Source organism: Camellia sinensis, chromosome 3 (assembly GCF_055761805.1).
Source record: "Camellia sinensis isolate YWXY chromosome 3, ASM5576180v1, whole genome shotgun sequence".
In the NCBI taxonomy this organism is placed as follows: domain Eukaryota; kingdom Viridiplantae; phylum Streptophyta; class Magnoliopsida; order Ericales; family Theaceae; genus Camellia; species Camellia sinensis.
The window spans coordinates 51,598,844-51,614,351 of NC_138963.1; the positions used below are offsets into that span (position 1 = coordinate 51,598,844).

The 15,508-nt window shown below is 38.2% G+C and overlaps 1 protein-coding gene across 1 annotated transcript; it reads left to right on the forward strand.

Annotated features, from left to right (window-relative positions):
* The first annotated feature begins 6,046 nt into the window (after positions 1 to 6,046).
* LOC145821517 (uncharacterized) lies at positions 6,047 to 7,243 on the forward strand. The gene is made up of 2 exons (XM_082918038.1): positions 6,047 to 6,914; positions 6,999 to 7,243. The coding sequence occupies exons 1-2, from the start codon at positions 6,047 to 6,049 to the stop codon at positions 7,241 to 7,243; spliced, it is 1,113 nt and encodes a 370-aa protein (XP_082774164.1).
* The last annotated feature ends 8,265 nt before the right edge of the window (positions 7,244 to 15,508 follow it).

The window sequence follows — 15,508 nt, forward strand, 5'->3', positions numbered from 1 at the left end:
CATAGAAATTGACGCCGTGCCGGGCACTAGGTCAATAGAGAACTCAATCTCCCGATGCGGTGGCAAACCAATAAGATCCTCGGGAAAGACATCCGAGTACTCACAAACCACCATTGGCAACACAATCTGAGTCTCATCATCCTCACTAATCGAAAGGTTAGCAAGTAGACCACTAAGCTCACTCCGTCCTCGCGGAACATACCCCGGTGGCAACACATTACCAACCCGGTCCCCCAGAAAATGAAAATACTCTCCGCTCACGGTACAACAAGTGACCCTCGGGCGGTAGCAATCAATAACTGCCCGGTATGACGATAACCAGTCCATATCCAAAATAGCATCGAAACCCCTCATAGGCATAACTACAAAGGAAAATGGGATTCTATGGTAATCAACCTCTATATCACAACCCCTAACACCTTGTTTCAAAATCAATTCACCCCCAAGAGGTGACACTACACAAATAGGAGATGCTAACTGTGCTAACTCCAACTCCAAAACAGATGCAAATGCAGCAGACACAAAGGAATGGGATGCACCCGTATCAATCAAAACATTAGCAACCGAGTTGCAAAACAAGAAGGTACCTCTCACAACTGATGGTGCCGGCACAAGATCCTGCGCGGTAACAGCGTACACGCGCCCGGACGACCTCTGATCAACCTGCTCGCCCCTAGGAGCATAAGATTGCTGCACCGACTGGGACGATGAAGCCCCCTGATTGGCCCTCGAGGCCTGACCCGACTGAGCTGGCTGCTGACCCTGAATCTGCCTCAAACCAGATGCACTAGGTGTGCCACCCAACTGAGGGCAATACCTCTTCATATGCCCTGGCTGACCACACTGATAACACGAGAGTGACTGGCCTCTACCCTGACTCTGGCTCTGAGATCGAGCCGAAGATGATGCTGCTCTCTGCACTCCTCCCCTCTGAGGACAAACTGGAGACTTGTGGCCCAGCTGGCCACACTTGAAACAGGTAATGTCTCCCTGACTGCCTTTCCCCGAACTAGCACTCGGCACAGGAAAAGTCGATCTAGAAAAGCTACTCTGAGACTGCTGAGGATTAAAACCCTTCTGTCTCCTACCATCACTCTGACCATCTTGACTCCTCTTGAAGCCCTTCTGCCCTTCCTCCTCCTCCTGCATCATGATCTCCATATGGGCTGCAGCATCAACCATACGCCTATAATCCTGAATCATAGTTCCCCCAACTCGCAGCTTGAGGCCACGCCTCAACTTCTTCTCAAACTCGATACAACGGCGTTCCTCAGACGCCACCAACTCAGGTGCAAACCTGGACAAGCTAGTAAATGCAGCCTCAAACTCGGCCACTGAAGAACTCGACTGCTTAAGCTGGCAGAACTGGTCTCTCAGCTTCTCCCTAACTGCTGGAGATAAGAACTTCTCCTGGAAAGCATTCACAAAAGCCTCCCATGTACCTCCTATACGGCCCTTAGTAAACTTCCACCACTGACTCGCATCCCCCTTCAACTGGAAAGATGCCAAGGTCACTTTCAACCCCTCGTCTTCAATGCCAAGCATCTCAAACGTCTTCGTTGTCTGTTCAAGCCATTCATCTGCCTTAAGCGGCTCTTTAGGATCACCCACAAATTCCTCCGGATTAGACCGGAAGAACTCCCTCTTCAGAAAGGAAGGTCCTGCATCTGCAACAACATCCCGAGCTTGATTCTCAGCTCTGAGAATGCCTACTGACTCCCTGAATGCCCCTGCTATCTCTCGGGCTAGAGCGCCCATAGCCTGCTGGCCTACTGGCTCGGCTACATTGGCCTGGCCAACTCCCTCCTGAATTGCTGGAATCTCCTCTGGCACAGGCACCTCCTGCCTACCCGGCCTACCACGTCTACCGCGTCCTCGTCCTCGTCCTCGTCCTGACATCCTAATATAGGAAACAAAGACGTTAGTACATTAATAAATGTGCCGAAACTAAACACTCGCGTCCTAATGCATGGGACAACAATAATTCATTCCACGTAAGCACATAACCACATAAACACCTACGAATTTCATTCCTGGATAATGATAGTTCCAATGCGTTGCTATAGTTCTGGTTGGAAGCAGCAGTGATCAAGTGCCTTTCCAACAAGACTACTAGAAACTCAAGGGTCCAATCACCATCCTAGAAACTACATTCCATACCCACATAGTCACACAAACATGTTATCACGTAAGCATATAACATTACACTAAGTCTCTATCAAACGAGACGAACCCATTGTGATACTAATCACTTCCCACGTACCCAAAGTATTCAAACCCGGTACGCTCTGATACCAAGTTGTAACGCCCTCAAAATAAACCCATTATATGTATATCATCGACATGCATTATTTAAAGAAAACAATTTATTAATTCATTCATCAGAGTATTACTAAATAAAAATATTACATGTAACATCAAATTAAATGCCCTATGGGCTTACATCTTTCCAAGCCAACACTTGGACACAAAATATGAGTTCTAACTCAAATACAAATAAAGCCCTAGGCTTGATTATTTATCAAATGAAAACAAATAACTAAAGATAGTCTTCACAATCCAAATCCTTCCAAGCTAAGTCCTGGGTGGTAGCTTATCACCTGGACCTGAAAATGATGTTCCCATAAAGGGTGAGCCACAGCCCAGTAGAAATATACTAAACCAAATATAAGCATTGAATAAAGCATCAGTATTTAATAGATGGTTAACCAAGATAATCAATTACATCATCAAACAGTCTCATGACACTAATGTCTAAAACTTGTTTTACTTTCCAACATTATCAATATGGCTCAGAACCTAGCCAAACTTACAACAATGAACTATATAGATATCATATTCACATTCTTCCAATGTCAACAAACAATTGAGACTCAGGCTCAAATCAAAACACTTCATACTTCCAGTTTGATACACATTTTAGTGCTGTATCAATAAAACACTTCAATATAAATAAGCACACATAAAAGTGATGCTAATGGAGTCCATCCCCTATCTCCTCCCAAACAAAATCCGGTTTAGAGGTCCATCCCCTATCTTTCCCTAAACCGTGGAGTACATCCCCTATCTCCTCCCACACAAAACAATGTATGCAAACACATATCATATACAACACACAATCAATACACATAAATGTTTGTATTAATTCAGCAGTCAAAAATTGATAACTTAATCAATGATTAGTTTCAGTTATTCCTATTCCACATGCAGTGTCTACAACAAGCACGACTATCCTCCACCGATAGCCCAACACAGTTATTTCTAGAATTGGAAATAAATATACCAACAATTCAATAGGCGAGTGATTTACACTATCCAACTACACCATTTAATCAATAAATTTCCCAATTTCATGAATTTAACCAATTTCCCCAATTCCCTTAAATTAATTATACAAATTAATTAATTAATACAATTAGGGTTTTTCCCAAAATTTCCAAAGTATCCCCAACATATCAAAATACCAAAACTTAGAACAAAACTTATAGAATGGAGTAGGAAATCCCTACCTCGAAGAAATAGCCCCAAAAGAGAAGATGGAGATGAAGACCCAAACTCTAAAGTGCTCCAAACTAACAACAATTCAGATTAAAACGAAGCCCTCGACTCACACACTCTTTTTAATGAAGGATCTAGGGTAGAAACACACCCTAAGTGGATCAAATCTAAGAGAGAAGGTGAGCAGGGTGAGAGAGAAGTCAGACCTTAGGGTTTGGAATCTAAAAAGAAGATGAAAAACTGATTAAAAACCCGCTGCTGTCTAATTAAACTGGACAGGCTCGCTCGAGCGAAGACTTGGTCGCTCGAGCGACCAGACACACGAAAACCACGCTCGAGCGAAGAAAAGCTCGCTCGAGCCAAGAATGCAATGCTACAGGTCTACAACCCTGGAGCACGCTCGAGCGACAGAATGCTCGCTCGAGCAAGGAACTCGAAAAGAAACACCTCGCTCGCTCGAGCGAAGAGACTCTCGCTCGAGCGAATAAGCACTGCCCTCAGGCCTAAGCCAGATGCAGTCGCTCGCTCGAGCGAAGCAAATCTGGATCAAGCCAGAAGTCAGAAAAACAAACCTCGCTCGAGCGACCAAATCCTGGCTCGAGCGACCAACCCAAAAGCTGGACAGCAACACTTGGTTTACGAACCCAACCAACCTGAAACAAACCTGCCCAACACATCCTATAATTCCAAATAAGAGAATAAAGAATGACAACAACAATTATACAATGACCGAATCTATGGAACCTAAGTCCAGATACAATAATCAAATGGGAAAAAGACCGGGGTCGCTATAATGGCTGAATTATGGGGATAAAAATTTCAGTTTCTTTCATGCCACTATGATTCAACGTCGTCAGCGAAATCAGATTCTTAAACTTCAAGACGAGACTAGAAGTTGGCTGGAATCCGATTTTGAGATTAATCACCATCTTCTTGAGTATTTCTACCAGTTGTTTTCGAGTTCAGGGGATAAAAATTTTACCGAAGCTTTTTCTGTGGTTCAGTCGTTGGTGACTGAATCAATGAATCATCAGTTGACTACATTGTTATCTGATGAAGAAATTCGCGCAACGATTTTCCAGCTCGGTGCTTTTAAAGCACCCGGGCTAGACAATTATCCTAGGTTCTTTTACCAAAATTACTGGGATGTGGTGGGCAACCAAATTTGTCTAGCTGTCCGCAGATTTTTCATAGGAGGGCACCTGCTCAAAGAGCTCAACTAAACGAATTTGGTCCTGATTCCTAAGGTTGGTAATCTGTCAAAGTTATCACAGTTCCGCTCTATTAGTCTTTGTAATTTTACTATTAAGATCATTACAAAAATCCTGGCTAATCGTTTGAAAAAAGTTTTCGGTCTTTTGAATTCTTCAAACCAATCAGCTTTTGTCCCGGGAAGGTTAATTTAGGACAGTATCCTTATAGCTTATGAAGCTTTTCATTCTTTGAAGCTGAAGAGGGGGAGGAAATGTGGGTTACATGGCCATAAAGCTCGATTCCAACAAAGCCTATGATCGTATAGAATGGGACTTCTTGGCTGCAGTCTTACAGAAGATGGGTTTTCATCTGATACGGGTCCAATGGGTGATGGAATGTGTTTCAACTGTGAGCTTCTCAGTTTTTGCTAATGGTGAACAAAGGGCCTCTTTTGTCCCCACCCGTGGGCTTCGCCAAGGGGATCCTTTATCTCCATATCTTTTTATCCTGGTTGCGGATGTCCTTTCAAATCTTCTCTCAAAAAGCCTTTGAGACCGGCAAATTTCTGGATTCAAGATTGCAAGGCATTGCCTAACCCTCTCCCATCTATTATTTGCTGATGATGTGCTGCTATTCCTAAAGGCAGATATTTCTAAATGTCATAAAGTGTTGGATCTTTTGTCGACTTATTGTGTGGCATCGGGACAACTGATTAATTTTGACAAGTCTAGTGTTCAATTCTCCTCCAACGTCTCCCCATCTTTGTGTAGCTCCATTTGCACTTTCTCTGGGCTTCAGGTTTCACTCCCAAATGCAAAGTACTTGGGCCTGCCCTCATTTTGGGGGAGGTCAAAAGCGGAGGCCTATGAGTTCCTCATTGAAAAAGTGGTGTCAAAACTTTAGGGTTGGAAGATGAAATTGCTCTCGCAAGCTGCAAGGGAAACATGGATTAAGGCAATGGTTCAAGCAATACCTTCGTATGCAATGGCTTGCTTTGCTTTTCCCAAACAATTCTATGCTAAATTGAATTCCTACATCTGGAGATTTTGGTGGGGAGGGGATATGAATGGTAAAGGAATTCATTGGGTTGGTTGGGAGAAACTGGTGCTATCAAAATTTCAAGGTGGATTGGGATTTAGAGATTTCAATATGTTCAATTTGACTTTGCTAGCAAGACAAGGGTGGAGATTACTTAAATATCCCCAGTCTTTTAGTACCCACATTTTGAAAGGCATTTATTTCCCCCATTCTAGCTTTATGTATGCATCTAAGGGCCGCCGAGCTTCATGGGCATGGGCCAGTATTCTCTAAGGACGGGAACTTCTAAAATAGGGTGTCAGGTGGTAAGCTCATAATGGGTCTGCGATTAGCTTTTGGGTTGATAAATGGGTTCTATCTCTCCCGGATTTTAAAATATCCTCTTCAAAACCTGTGGATTGTGAAATTGAGAGAGTGGAGAATGCTATTGATAAAACTACAAAGAGGTGGAATCTGGCTGCCCTCCGTCCTCGTGTCAAATTCTGAGCTCCAAGCTATATCCTTTATTCCCACTGCTTTGGCCCCATGGCAAATTCTCAAGTATGGCACTGTGATTCTAAAGGTGTATTTAGTTAACTCGGGATATCACATTGCCAGGTCTGTTTTCAATAATAGTATGGTCCAGAAACCATCATCTTCTTTCCAACCTCCTAGTAAGTATTGGAAACTGATTTGGGCTTTCAAAGGCCCATCGAAAATTCGCCATTTCTGGTGGCGTGTATGCAACAATGCTTTAGCACCTCGGAAGAACCTGTTTAAACGGTGGTGTGCTTACTCAGACCTATGTCCTATCTGTCATTCCAGGCCCGAATCGTTTGAACACTTATTGTTTGGTTGTGATTGGGTTCGTCCAATATGGTTTGGGAGTAATCTCAATTATAGAGTCAAATGGGATTCCATCCACTCGATTTTAGAATGGTCAAGTGCCTTGATGGAACAGTTTCAGACTCCTGCTAATTGTGCTAGCTTCTTTAGCCAAGTTGCTTGGACTGGTTGGTTTATTTGGAAAGGAAGGAATGAATTTATTTTTAACCACCAGTCAATTGATCCTGTCTCAGTCTTACATCGCGCTCGAAAGGCCAGCGCGGAGTATGAATCAGCCTCTGATATGGGTGTTTCTTTACGCCCACAGGTTCTTGCTGCTGCCAATTTCTTTAGTGCACATTGGGTTCCTCTGCCCTCGGGTCAGTTCAAAATTAACTGTGATGTAGCTGTGCAAATGGGCTCTTCTTAAGCAGTAGCTGCTGCTATCCTTCGGAATTCTATAGGCCAGATGGTAGATGGGTTGACTCAGAAGTGGTGCATTTCATCCTCTCTCCAAGGTGAAGCTCTTGCATGTCGTCTTGCTTGTCAGTTGGCTGAAGCTTATCATCCTGCGATAGTAGAGGTGGAAGGTGATAATAAGCAAGTCATTCATCTGTTTGTTTCTGAGGATGTTCCCCCTTGGGAATGTGGAGCTATTGTTCATGACATCAAGCAACTAGCTGATCAAGGCACCCTCTCTTTTCATTGATGTTCGAGAATAGCAAATGGTGCTGCCCACTGGGTGGCCCAGGCCTCCCTGCTTGGCAATCTTGTTGGACAAATTTCACTGTATTTAAAAAGATTTAATTCTGTTGTGTACAAAACAACAACAAGAATAAAAGAAATAGAGAAAAGGAGAGAATATGTTTGATTACAAAAATCAAACTCGAAATAAAAATAAATAAATAAAATCACAGATTTTATTTTGTTACAAAAACAAAATTAAAATCTGATTAAATAAACAAATAAAACCAGAATTAAATTAAACAACTTACTTGGTTAATTTATATGAATAATAATATTTCTGATCAAGTCCAGTGTTTAACACTGTGTCCTTAAGACAGATTCGTCCTCTCCACGGTGCTTTCAGAATATGGACGTCTATCTCCCAGGATGAAATGATCTACCACAAACAATAGCAGCACTACAAATTGTTTGCCTTACGAACACACTAAGTGTTTACACTCTTTCTTTCAGAAATAAAATGCAGCAAGATGAAGAATATAATTAGGAGAGGTGAAATACGAAATTTCTGAATGCAAAATATCAAATGAGGGTGGTCCTATTTATAGATGTGAAGGTGGCTCTTCATTTTGAATTAAACAGGTATGTAGCTCTTGGTTTTGAATTGAACAGGTATCATACCTGTTGGGTTTTGAATTCAAACAGATTTGAATTAATTCAAACAGATAGTAAAACGGGAAGGGCCCTGTTTGGGTGTGCATTAATTCCAAAACAGTTTATTTCTGTTTGAAACCGGGAAGGGCCCTGTTTGGATGAACAAAAAATCCAAACTAATTTAATTTGAATTCTGGATTTTATTTTAATAAAAAATAAAATTAAATTCAAATGTTTTTGGCCCAAAAAGATTAGAAGCCCAACCCAACCACACACCACGCACCCGCGCCCAAGCCCAGCCCAGCCCGCCCGACCGACCGGACGGACGGCGGCGGCGGCGCGCGCGTGTGTGGTGATTTTTGGGTCCAATGGGTCTAGCCCATTTTGCCCATAACCTCTCCCTCTAAAACACTTGGGTACCCCTTGGGGCACACCCCAAGTATCTCACCCTAAGCCTTATAAACCCTTTCAAAACCTCCCACCAAATCAATGTGGGACAAGCCAATTTACAACCTTAAGGGATTTCCACCAAAACTCCATTTCCATGGAGCACACTTTGGCTTCAATTTCCCATTCACTCGGTAATGGTTTTGAGCAACCAAATATACCACGTGAATCACAACGTGGCATAGAACGCGTTACCACTTTGACCCGAGTAAATCGACACTCGGGGCCCACCTAAAAATAGACCAAACTTGAGGAAAAATTAACCATTTCCAACAATCCCCCACATGAATGGAATTTGATGACAACGGAAATGCAACAATATGCAGACTTAACGAAAGAGTATAAGTCGAAAATATCTTGCATCAGGATAGGTAGTTTTCGGCTTTGAACCTTCCCTAGTGATAACCTATCGGACTTACTAGCTAACCAATGGACGCGATGCCTTGAATTGTTCAGCCGTTTGTGTAAGCCAAGACAATAGATTTCACACAAAATATCTTCTAACACATCGTGGTTCTCACTGTTGTGTTCATTTTGGCCTTGAACGCGCCTGGTTTTCATAAGTGTTTCTAGAGAATTTAGCCTTTTCATTCTCATAGAACCGGCCCCAGTTCAACACTCATATAGGTGATTCTTATTGTGAGTATCCCCTTATACTCATCTTGATTTTATACCGTAATCAAGATATAAGTAATCATTAAAAGCAAAGCTTATCCTTATACCCCTGCAGACAACATATGTTGCAGATATCACTCTCACCATAGGAATGGGTAGGAATTTTAATCCCTTGGTGATTTCTGGCGAGCCATACATAACTTAGTTGTCCCTTTGAACTTAGTTCTTGGGATCTCCAGTCATATAAGTAGGGTTACCATTATGACGACTCTTATGTAATAGGCTTTAATCCCATCCCCTTCGATGAACTATACACTAGCTCTTTTGTCAAACCTTTTGTTAACGGATCTGCAATATTCTCTTTAGATTTGATATAATCTATTGAGATTATTCCGTTTGACAACAATTGCCTTACGCTATTATGTCGACGACGTATATGTCGTGACTTACCGTTATACATATGATTCTGTGCCCTGCCTATTGCAGATTGACTATCACAATGAATGCAAATAGCTGGCACAGGTTTTGGCCACATTGGAATGTCTTCTAAGAAGTGACGAAGCCATTCTGCTTCTTCACCTGCTTTGTCTAAAGCAATGAACTCGGATTCCATTGTGGATCGTGCGATGCAAGTTTGTTTCGTGGACTTCCAAGAAACAGCAGCGCCTCCTAGAGTAAAGACATATCCACTAGTGAATTTTGAATCTTTAGTATCCGATATCCAATTGGCATCACAATAACCTTCGAGTACTGCTGGATATCGCGTAAAGTTCAAACCATGATCACGAGTAAATCTTAGATATCTAAGAACCCGAATGATCGCTTTCCAATGGTCTTCTCCAGGGTTACTAGTGTACCTACTCAATTTACTTATAGCATAAGCTATATCAGGACGAGTACAATTCATTAGGTACATTAGGCTTCCAATGATTTGGGAGTATTTTAATTGAGACACTGCATCACCTTTATTTTTTGATAAATAAAGACTGATGTCTACAGGTGTTCTAGCTAAATTCAAATCATCCTTGATAAATTTATCAAGAATTTTCTCAATATAATGAGATTGAGATAATGCATATCCGTCAGATGTTTTAGTAATTTTCATTCCTAATATAACATCTGCGACCCCCATATCTTTCATATCAAATCTTTTGTTAAGCATCTGCTTAGTTGATTTGATCATGTTTTGACTGCTTCCGATGATAAGCATGTCATTCACATAAAGACAAACTATGACATATCCTTGGTCAGTGTTTTTAACATAGACACATTTGTCACATTCGTTTATCTTAAACCCATTAGTAAGCATTGCATGATCAAAATTTTCTTGCCATTGCTTAGGTGCTTGTTTTAATCCATAAAGGGAGTTTACAAGTCGACAAACTTTCTTTTCTTGCCCTGATACTACAAACCCTTTGGGTTGTTCCATATAGATCTCTTCATTTAGATCACCGTTTAAGAAAGCTGTTTTAACATCCATTTGATGTATTTCTAATTTAAACAACGCTGCTATAGAAATAAGCATGCGAATGGATGTTATTCTTGTCACAGGGGAATATGTGTCAAAATAGTCCAGACCTTCCTTTTGTCTGTAACTTTTAACAACAAGTCTTGCTTTATACTTGTCAATTGAACCATCTGCTTTCATTTTTCTCTTGAATATCCATTTATATCCAAGAGGTTTAGAACCTGGTGGAAGATCCACCAATTCCCAAGTATGATTTTGCATAATGGATTCAATTTCATTATTAACAGCCTCTTTCCACAAAGGTGCTTCAGGACCTGTCATTGCTGCCTTAAAGTTTTGAGGTTCATTTTCTAACAAGTATGTCAGAAAATCTGGACCAAAGGATTTTGATGTTCTCGCTCTCTTACCTCGTCTAGGTTCATCATTAGTTAAATCCTGTTGGTCGAGACTATTACTAGTCTCTTGTGTTTGATTGTCAGTAGTCTCTTGACTTTGTGTACAATCATAAGTTCTTTTCTGGGAACTTAATTCCTGTCCTTTCTTGTAAGGAAAGACATGTTCAAAAAACACAGCATTCCTTGACTCTATAATAGTGTTCACATTTATATCAGGTATATCTGATTTATAAGTCAGAAACCGATATGCACTACTATTCTGAGCATAACCAATAAACACACAATCTACTATTTTTGGTCCAATTTTAGTCTTTTTAGGAACAGGTACTTCAACTTTTGCCAAACACCCCCATACTTTTAAGTATTTGTAGGAAGGTGGTCGACCTTTCCACAATTCATAAGGAATGCTTTTAGTATTCTTGTGGGGTATTCAATTAAGAACATAATTAGCAGACAATATTGCTTCCCCCCACAAGTTCTGTGGTAAGCTTGAACTTAGTAACATGGCATTCATCATTTCTTTTAGGGTTCTATTCTTCCTTTCAGCAATTCCATTTTGCTGTGGAGAATAAGGGGCTGTAGTTTGGTGAATAAGGCCATGTTGTGCACAAAATTCATTTAATGGTGCATCATATTCACCACCCCTATCACTTCTAATATAAATCAATGAATTTTAAAACAAATTCAAGAAAAAACCAAAATAATTATGACTACTCAAGTCAGAATTAATGTTTTGACAAAATCATATCCTCATAAAAATTTTTGCCTAAGAATTAAACAATTCAAAAACCCATTTGATTGTATACATTCTTGCAACTCAATAACAAATAAATGTCACTGTCACAAAAATATTTGTGACAGAAGAAAATTAAATTATCTCAACTAATGCAAGAGATACACCCCCATATTATTAAAATGGTTCATGGTTTAACAAATTCTACTACGCAAGTAAAATAATTATTAATGACATCTCATGTCACATAATTCAATAATCAACATAAAAGATTTCTTAAATTACTTCCCAATTAAACAGACCGATATAATTACATACATCTTCATGTTTAAATTTCTTTGGTGTATAAACACTCATTCAAAATTGATTAGAAATATTCAAATTAACCTGCTTATGTCCTAAGTCGACATAACAATTTATCATTCCAAATCACTTGAAATTATTGTTAAGAAATAACTTGAGTTGATATCATACATGCATATCAAACGCATCAATTAAAAATAATGAATCAACAAAATAAATTAATCATGCACGATCCCATCACTTGCATCATGAAATAAAAGGATTCTCAACTCATAAATAAAATCCAACGCATTTAAACTTTAAACTTCAAAATGACAAAGCATACCTTCATTTAATAAGTTTGATTTGTACATAAATAAACAAATTAAATATGCATTAAAATGTTCTTGTGAATATATATATATATATATATTTTCCGACTCAAGTGCAGAAACAATTCAAGACTATGAATCCACATTGTAATAAACTAAAATTAGTTTGTAAAACTAATATTTTATTCTAGAAACAAATTCTTCCATGTATACTCACGATGAACTATGATAAAGTTAAAATAATTAATACCTTTTCACAAAGGATTCAAAAATAAATGGTCTACCAAACGAAATCATAAGTTACTTACAAAATTAACAGATTGTGACCGAGTCACAAAGGTTACATGATAGATTAACAAAATTAATTTTCTACTTACTAAAACCAGAAAATAAATTACAATACAAAATAATTTTATTTTCCTTGTTACTAAAACTAGTAAAATAAAATACCGAAATAATATCTGATTACAAAAATCAGAAAACCAAACCACAACTTAATTTTCTAGTTACTTAAACCAGAAAATAAATTATAACACAAAATCATTCTATTTTTCCTTGTTACTAAAACTAGAAAATACTGCAATTTTATTTTCCTTGTTACTGAAACTAGAAAATAAAATACCACAAAACTATCTGATTACAAAAATCAGAACAAATTAAAACACAAATTAATTTTCTAGTTACTAAAACCAGAAAAATAAAATATCACAAGAATTTTCTGTAATACCAAATAATATTCTGAATTGTTAATGACACCAGTATCGTACTACTAGTAGTTGTCAAAGAAAAGAGACAGTATATTACTACTATCTGTCAAATAGCATAAATCACTATTTGTTTTTCCAACCAGAATATTAATTTGAAAACACAGAAAATTAAATACAATGAAGATACCAAAAAAGGAATCTGTCTTAAGATTGTTGGACAAATTTCACTGTATTTAAAAAGATTTAATTCTGTTGTGTACAAAACAACAACAAGAATAAAAGAAATAGAGAAAAGGAGAGAATATGTTTGATTACAAAAATCAAACTCGAAATAAAAATAAATAAATAAAATCACAGATTTTATTTTGTTACAAAAACAAAATTAAAATCTGATTAAATAAACAAATAAAACCAGAATTAAATTAAACAACTTACTTGGTTAATTTATATGAATAATAATATTTCTGATCAAGTCCAGTGTTTAACACTGTGTCCTTAAGACAGATTCGTCCTCTCCACGATGCTTTCAGAATATGGACGTCTATCTCCCAGGATGAAATGATCTACCACAAACAATAGCAGCACTACAAATTGTTTGCCTTACGAACACACTAAGTGTTTACACTCTTTCTTTCAGAAATAAAATGCAGCAAGATGAAGAATATAATTAGGAGAGGTGAAATACGAAATTTCTGAATGCAAAATATCAAATGAGGGTGGTCCTATTTATAGATGTGAAGGTGGCTCTTCATTTTGAATTAAACAGGTATGTAGCTCTTGGTTTTGAATTGAACAGGTATCATACCTGTTGGGTTTTGAATTCAAACAGATTTGAATTAATTCAAACAGATAGTAAAACGGGAAGGGCCCTGTTTGGGTGTGCATTAATTCCAAAACAGTTTATTTCTGTTTGAAACCGGGAAGGGCCCTGTTTGGATGAACAAAAAATCCAAACTAATTTAATTTGAATTCTGGATTTTATTTTAATAAAAAATAAAATTAAATTCAAATGTTTTTGGCCCAAAAAGATTAGAACACACCCGCGCCCAGCCCGCCCGACCGGACGGACGGCGGCGCGCGCGTGTGTGGTGATTTTTGGGTTCAATGGGTCTAGCCCATTTTGCCCATAACCTCTCCCTCTAAAACACTTGGGTACCCCTTGGGGCACACCCCAAGTATCTCACCCTAAGCCTTATAAACCCTTTCAAAACCTCCCACCAAATCAATGTGGGACAAGCCAATTTACAACCTTAAGGGATTTCCACCAAAACTCCATTTCCATGGAGCACACTTTGGCTTCAATTTCCCATTCACTCGGTAATGGTTTTGAGCAACCAAATATACCACGTGAATCACAACGCGGCATAGAACGCGTTACCACTTTGACCCGAGTAAATCGACACTCGGGGCCCACCTAAAAAATAGACCAAACTTGAGGAAAAATTAACCATTTCCAACAAATCTTCCCATTGATTAGGTCTCTCACCCTCAGTCTGCTCTTCACTCTTTAGTTCGGACTACTTAGCTATCTTGTTTGGCTTGTTGGTTTGCTTGTTTATCTCATTTCTCTGTTCAATTTTTTTTTTTATAAAAAAAATATAATAATGAAAGTCAATTAGACTAATTAAAGTATGTGGAATTTATGATTAGTTATGATTACTTTAATTATGTGTTAATCAAGATAATTTTTTATAAAAAAAATATAATAATGAAAGTCAATTAGACTAATTAAAGTATGTGGAATTTATGATTAGTTATGATTACTTTAATTATGTGTTAATCAAGATTTAATAAGAATAAGTGTTATTTAATTAAATTAATCTTAACCATAAATTAAATTGTAGATTGATTTAGAGTTGGAGGATATATGTGGGTGTGTGTGTTGAGAAATCTGGGTGTGCAGATTTTTTTTTTTTGTGTGTGTGTGCGCGCACGCACGCGCGTGCATGTGAGTGTTGTGCTGGAGACTTCAATAAGTGTGCACGTGTGCATTGTGAAGAGACGAGTGTGTATACATGAGGAGAGATAGAGTAGGCAACTCTATTTTATTACTGGCTGGAAGCATTATTGTGATGGAAGGAGATTGAGAACAAAAAAAGAGTGTGGCTTCATATTTGTTTTGGGCAAACCCATGAGAGAGAGAGAGAAGCAAATTTCAGCTCAAGAAGAAGAAAAATTAAGGGAAGAAAAGTTAGGAGGAACAAGAGAATTAGAAGGGAATCAACTAAACTTTTTGAGATTAAAGTTTAAGATATGAAATCATACTTAATTTTTGTAGAATCTTTACATTACACTTGAAATTAAAGATGAAATAGGAATCAAAATCATGTAATTGAAAGGAATTAGCAAGAAGATGAAGAAAAATGGAGTTAAGTTTTAGATTATGGAAATAAATTTGGAAATTAATTAGTTTGAGTTTTATTTTTGTCATCCTTCATAATTTGAAGTCTAACCTTACATGCATTGTGGATTTTTAATATTTTAGACTTTAATTCATGTTTTAAAAGTTTATGGGCTTAAAATTAGGATTGATATGAAGAAAGTAATAAAAATCTAAATTAGAGCAATTCAAGAAGTAAAATTATGATTTGAAAATATAAAATAGTTAGTTTTGATCTTAATTTCATACATGCAAATGATTATCTAAGAAGTTTATA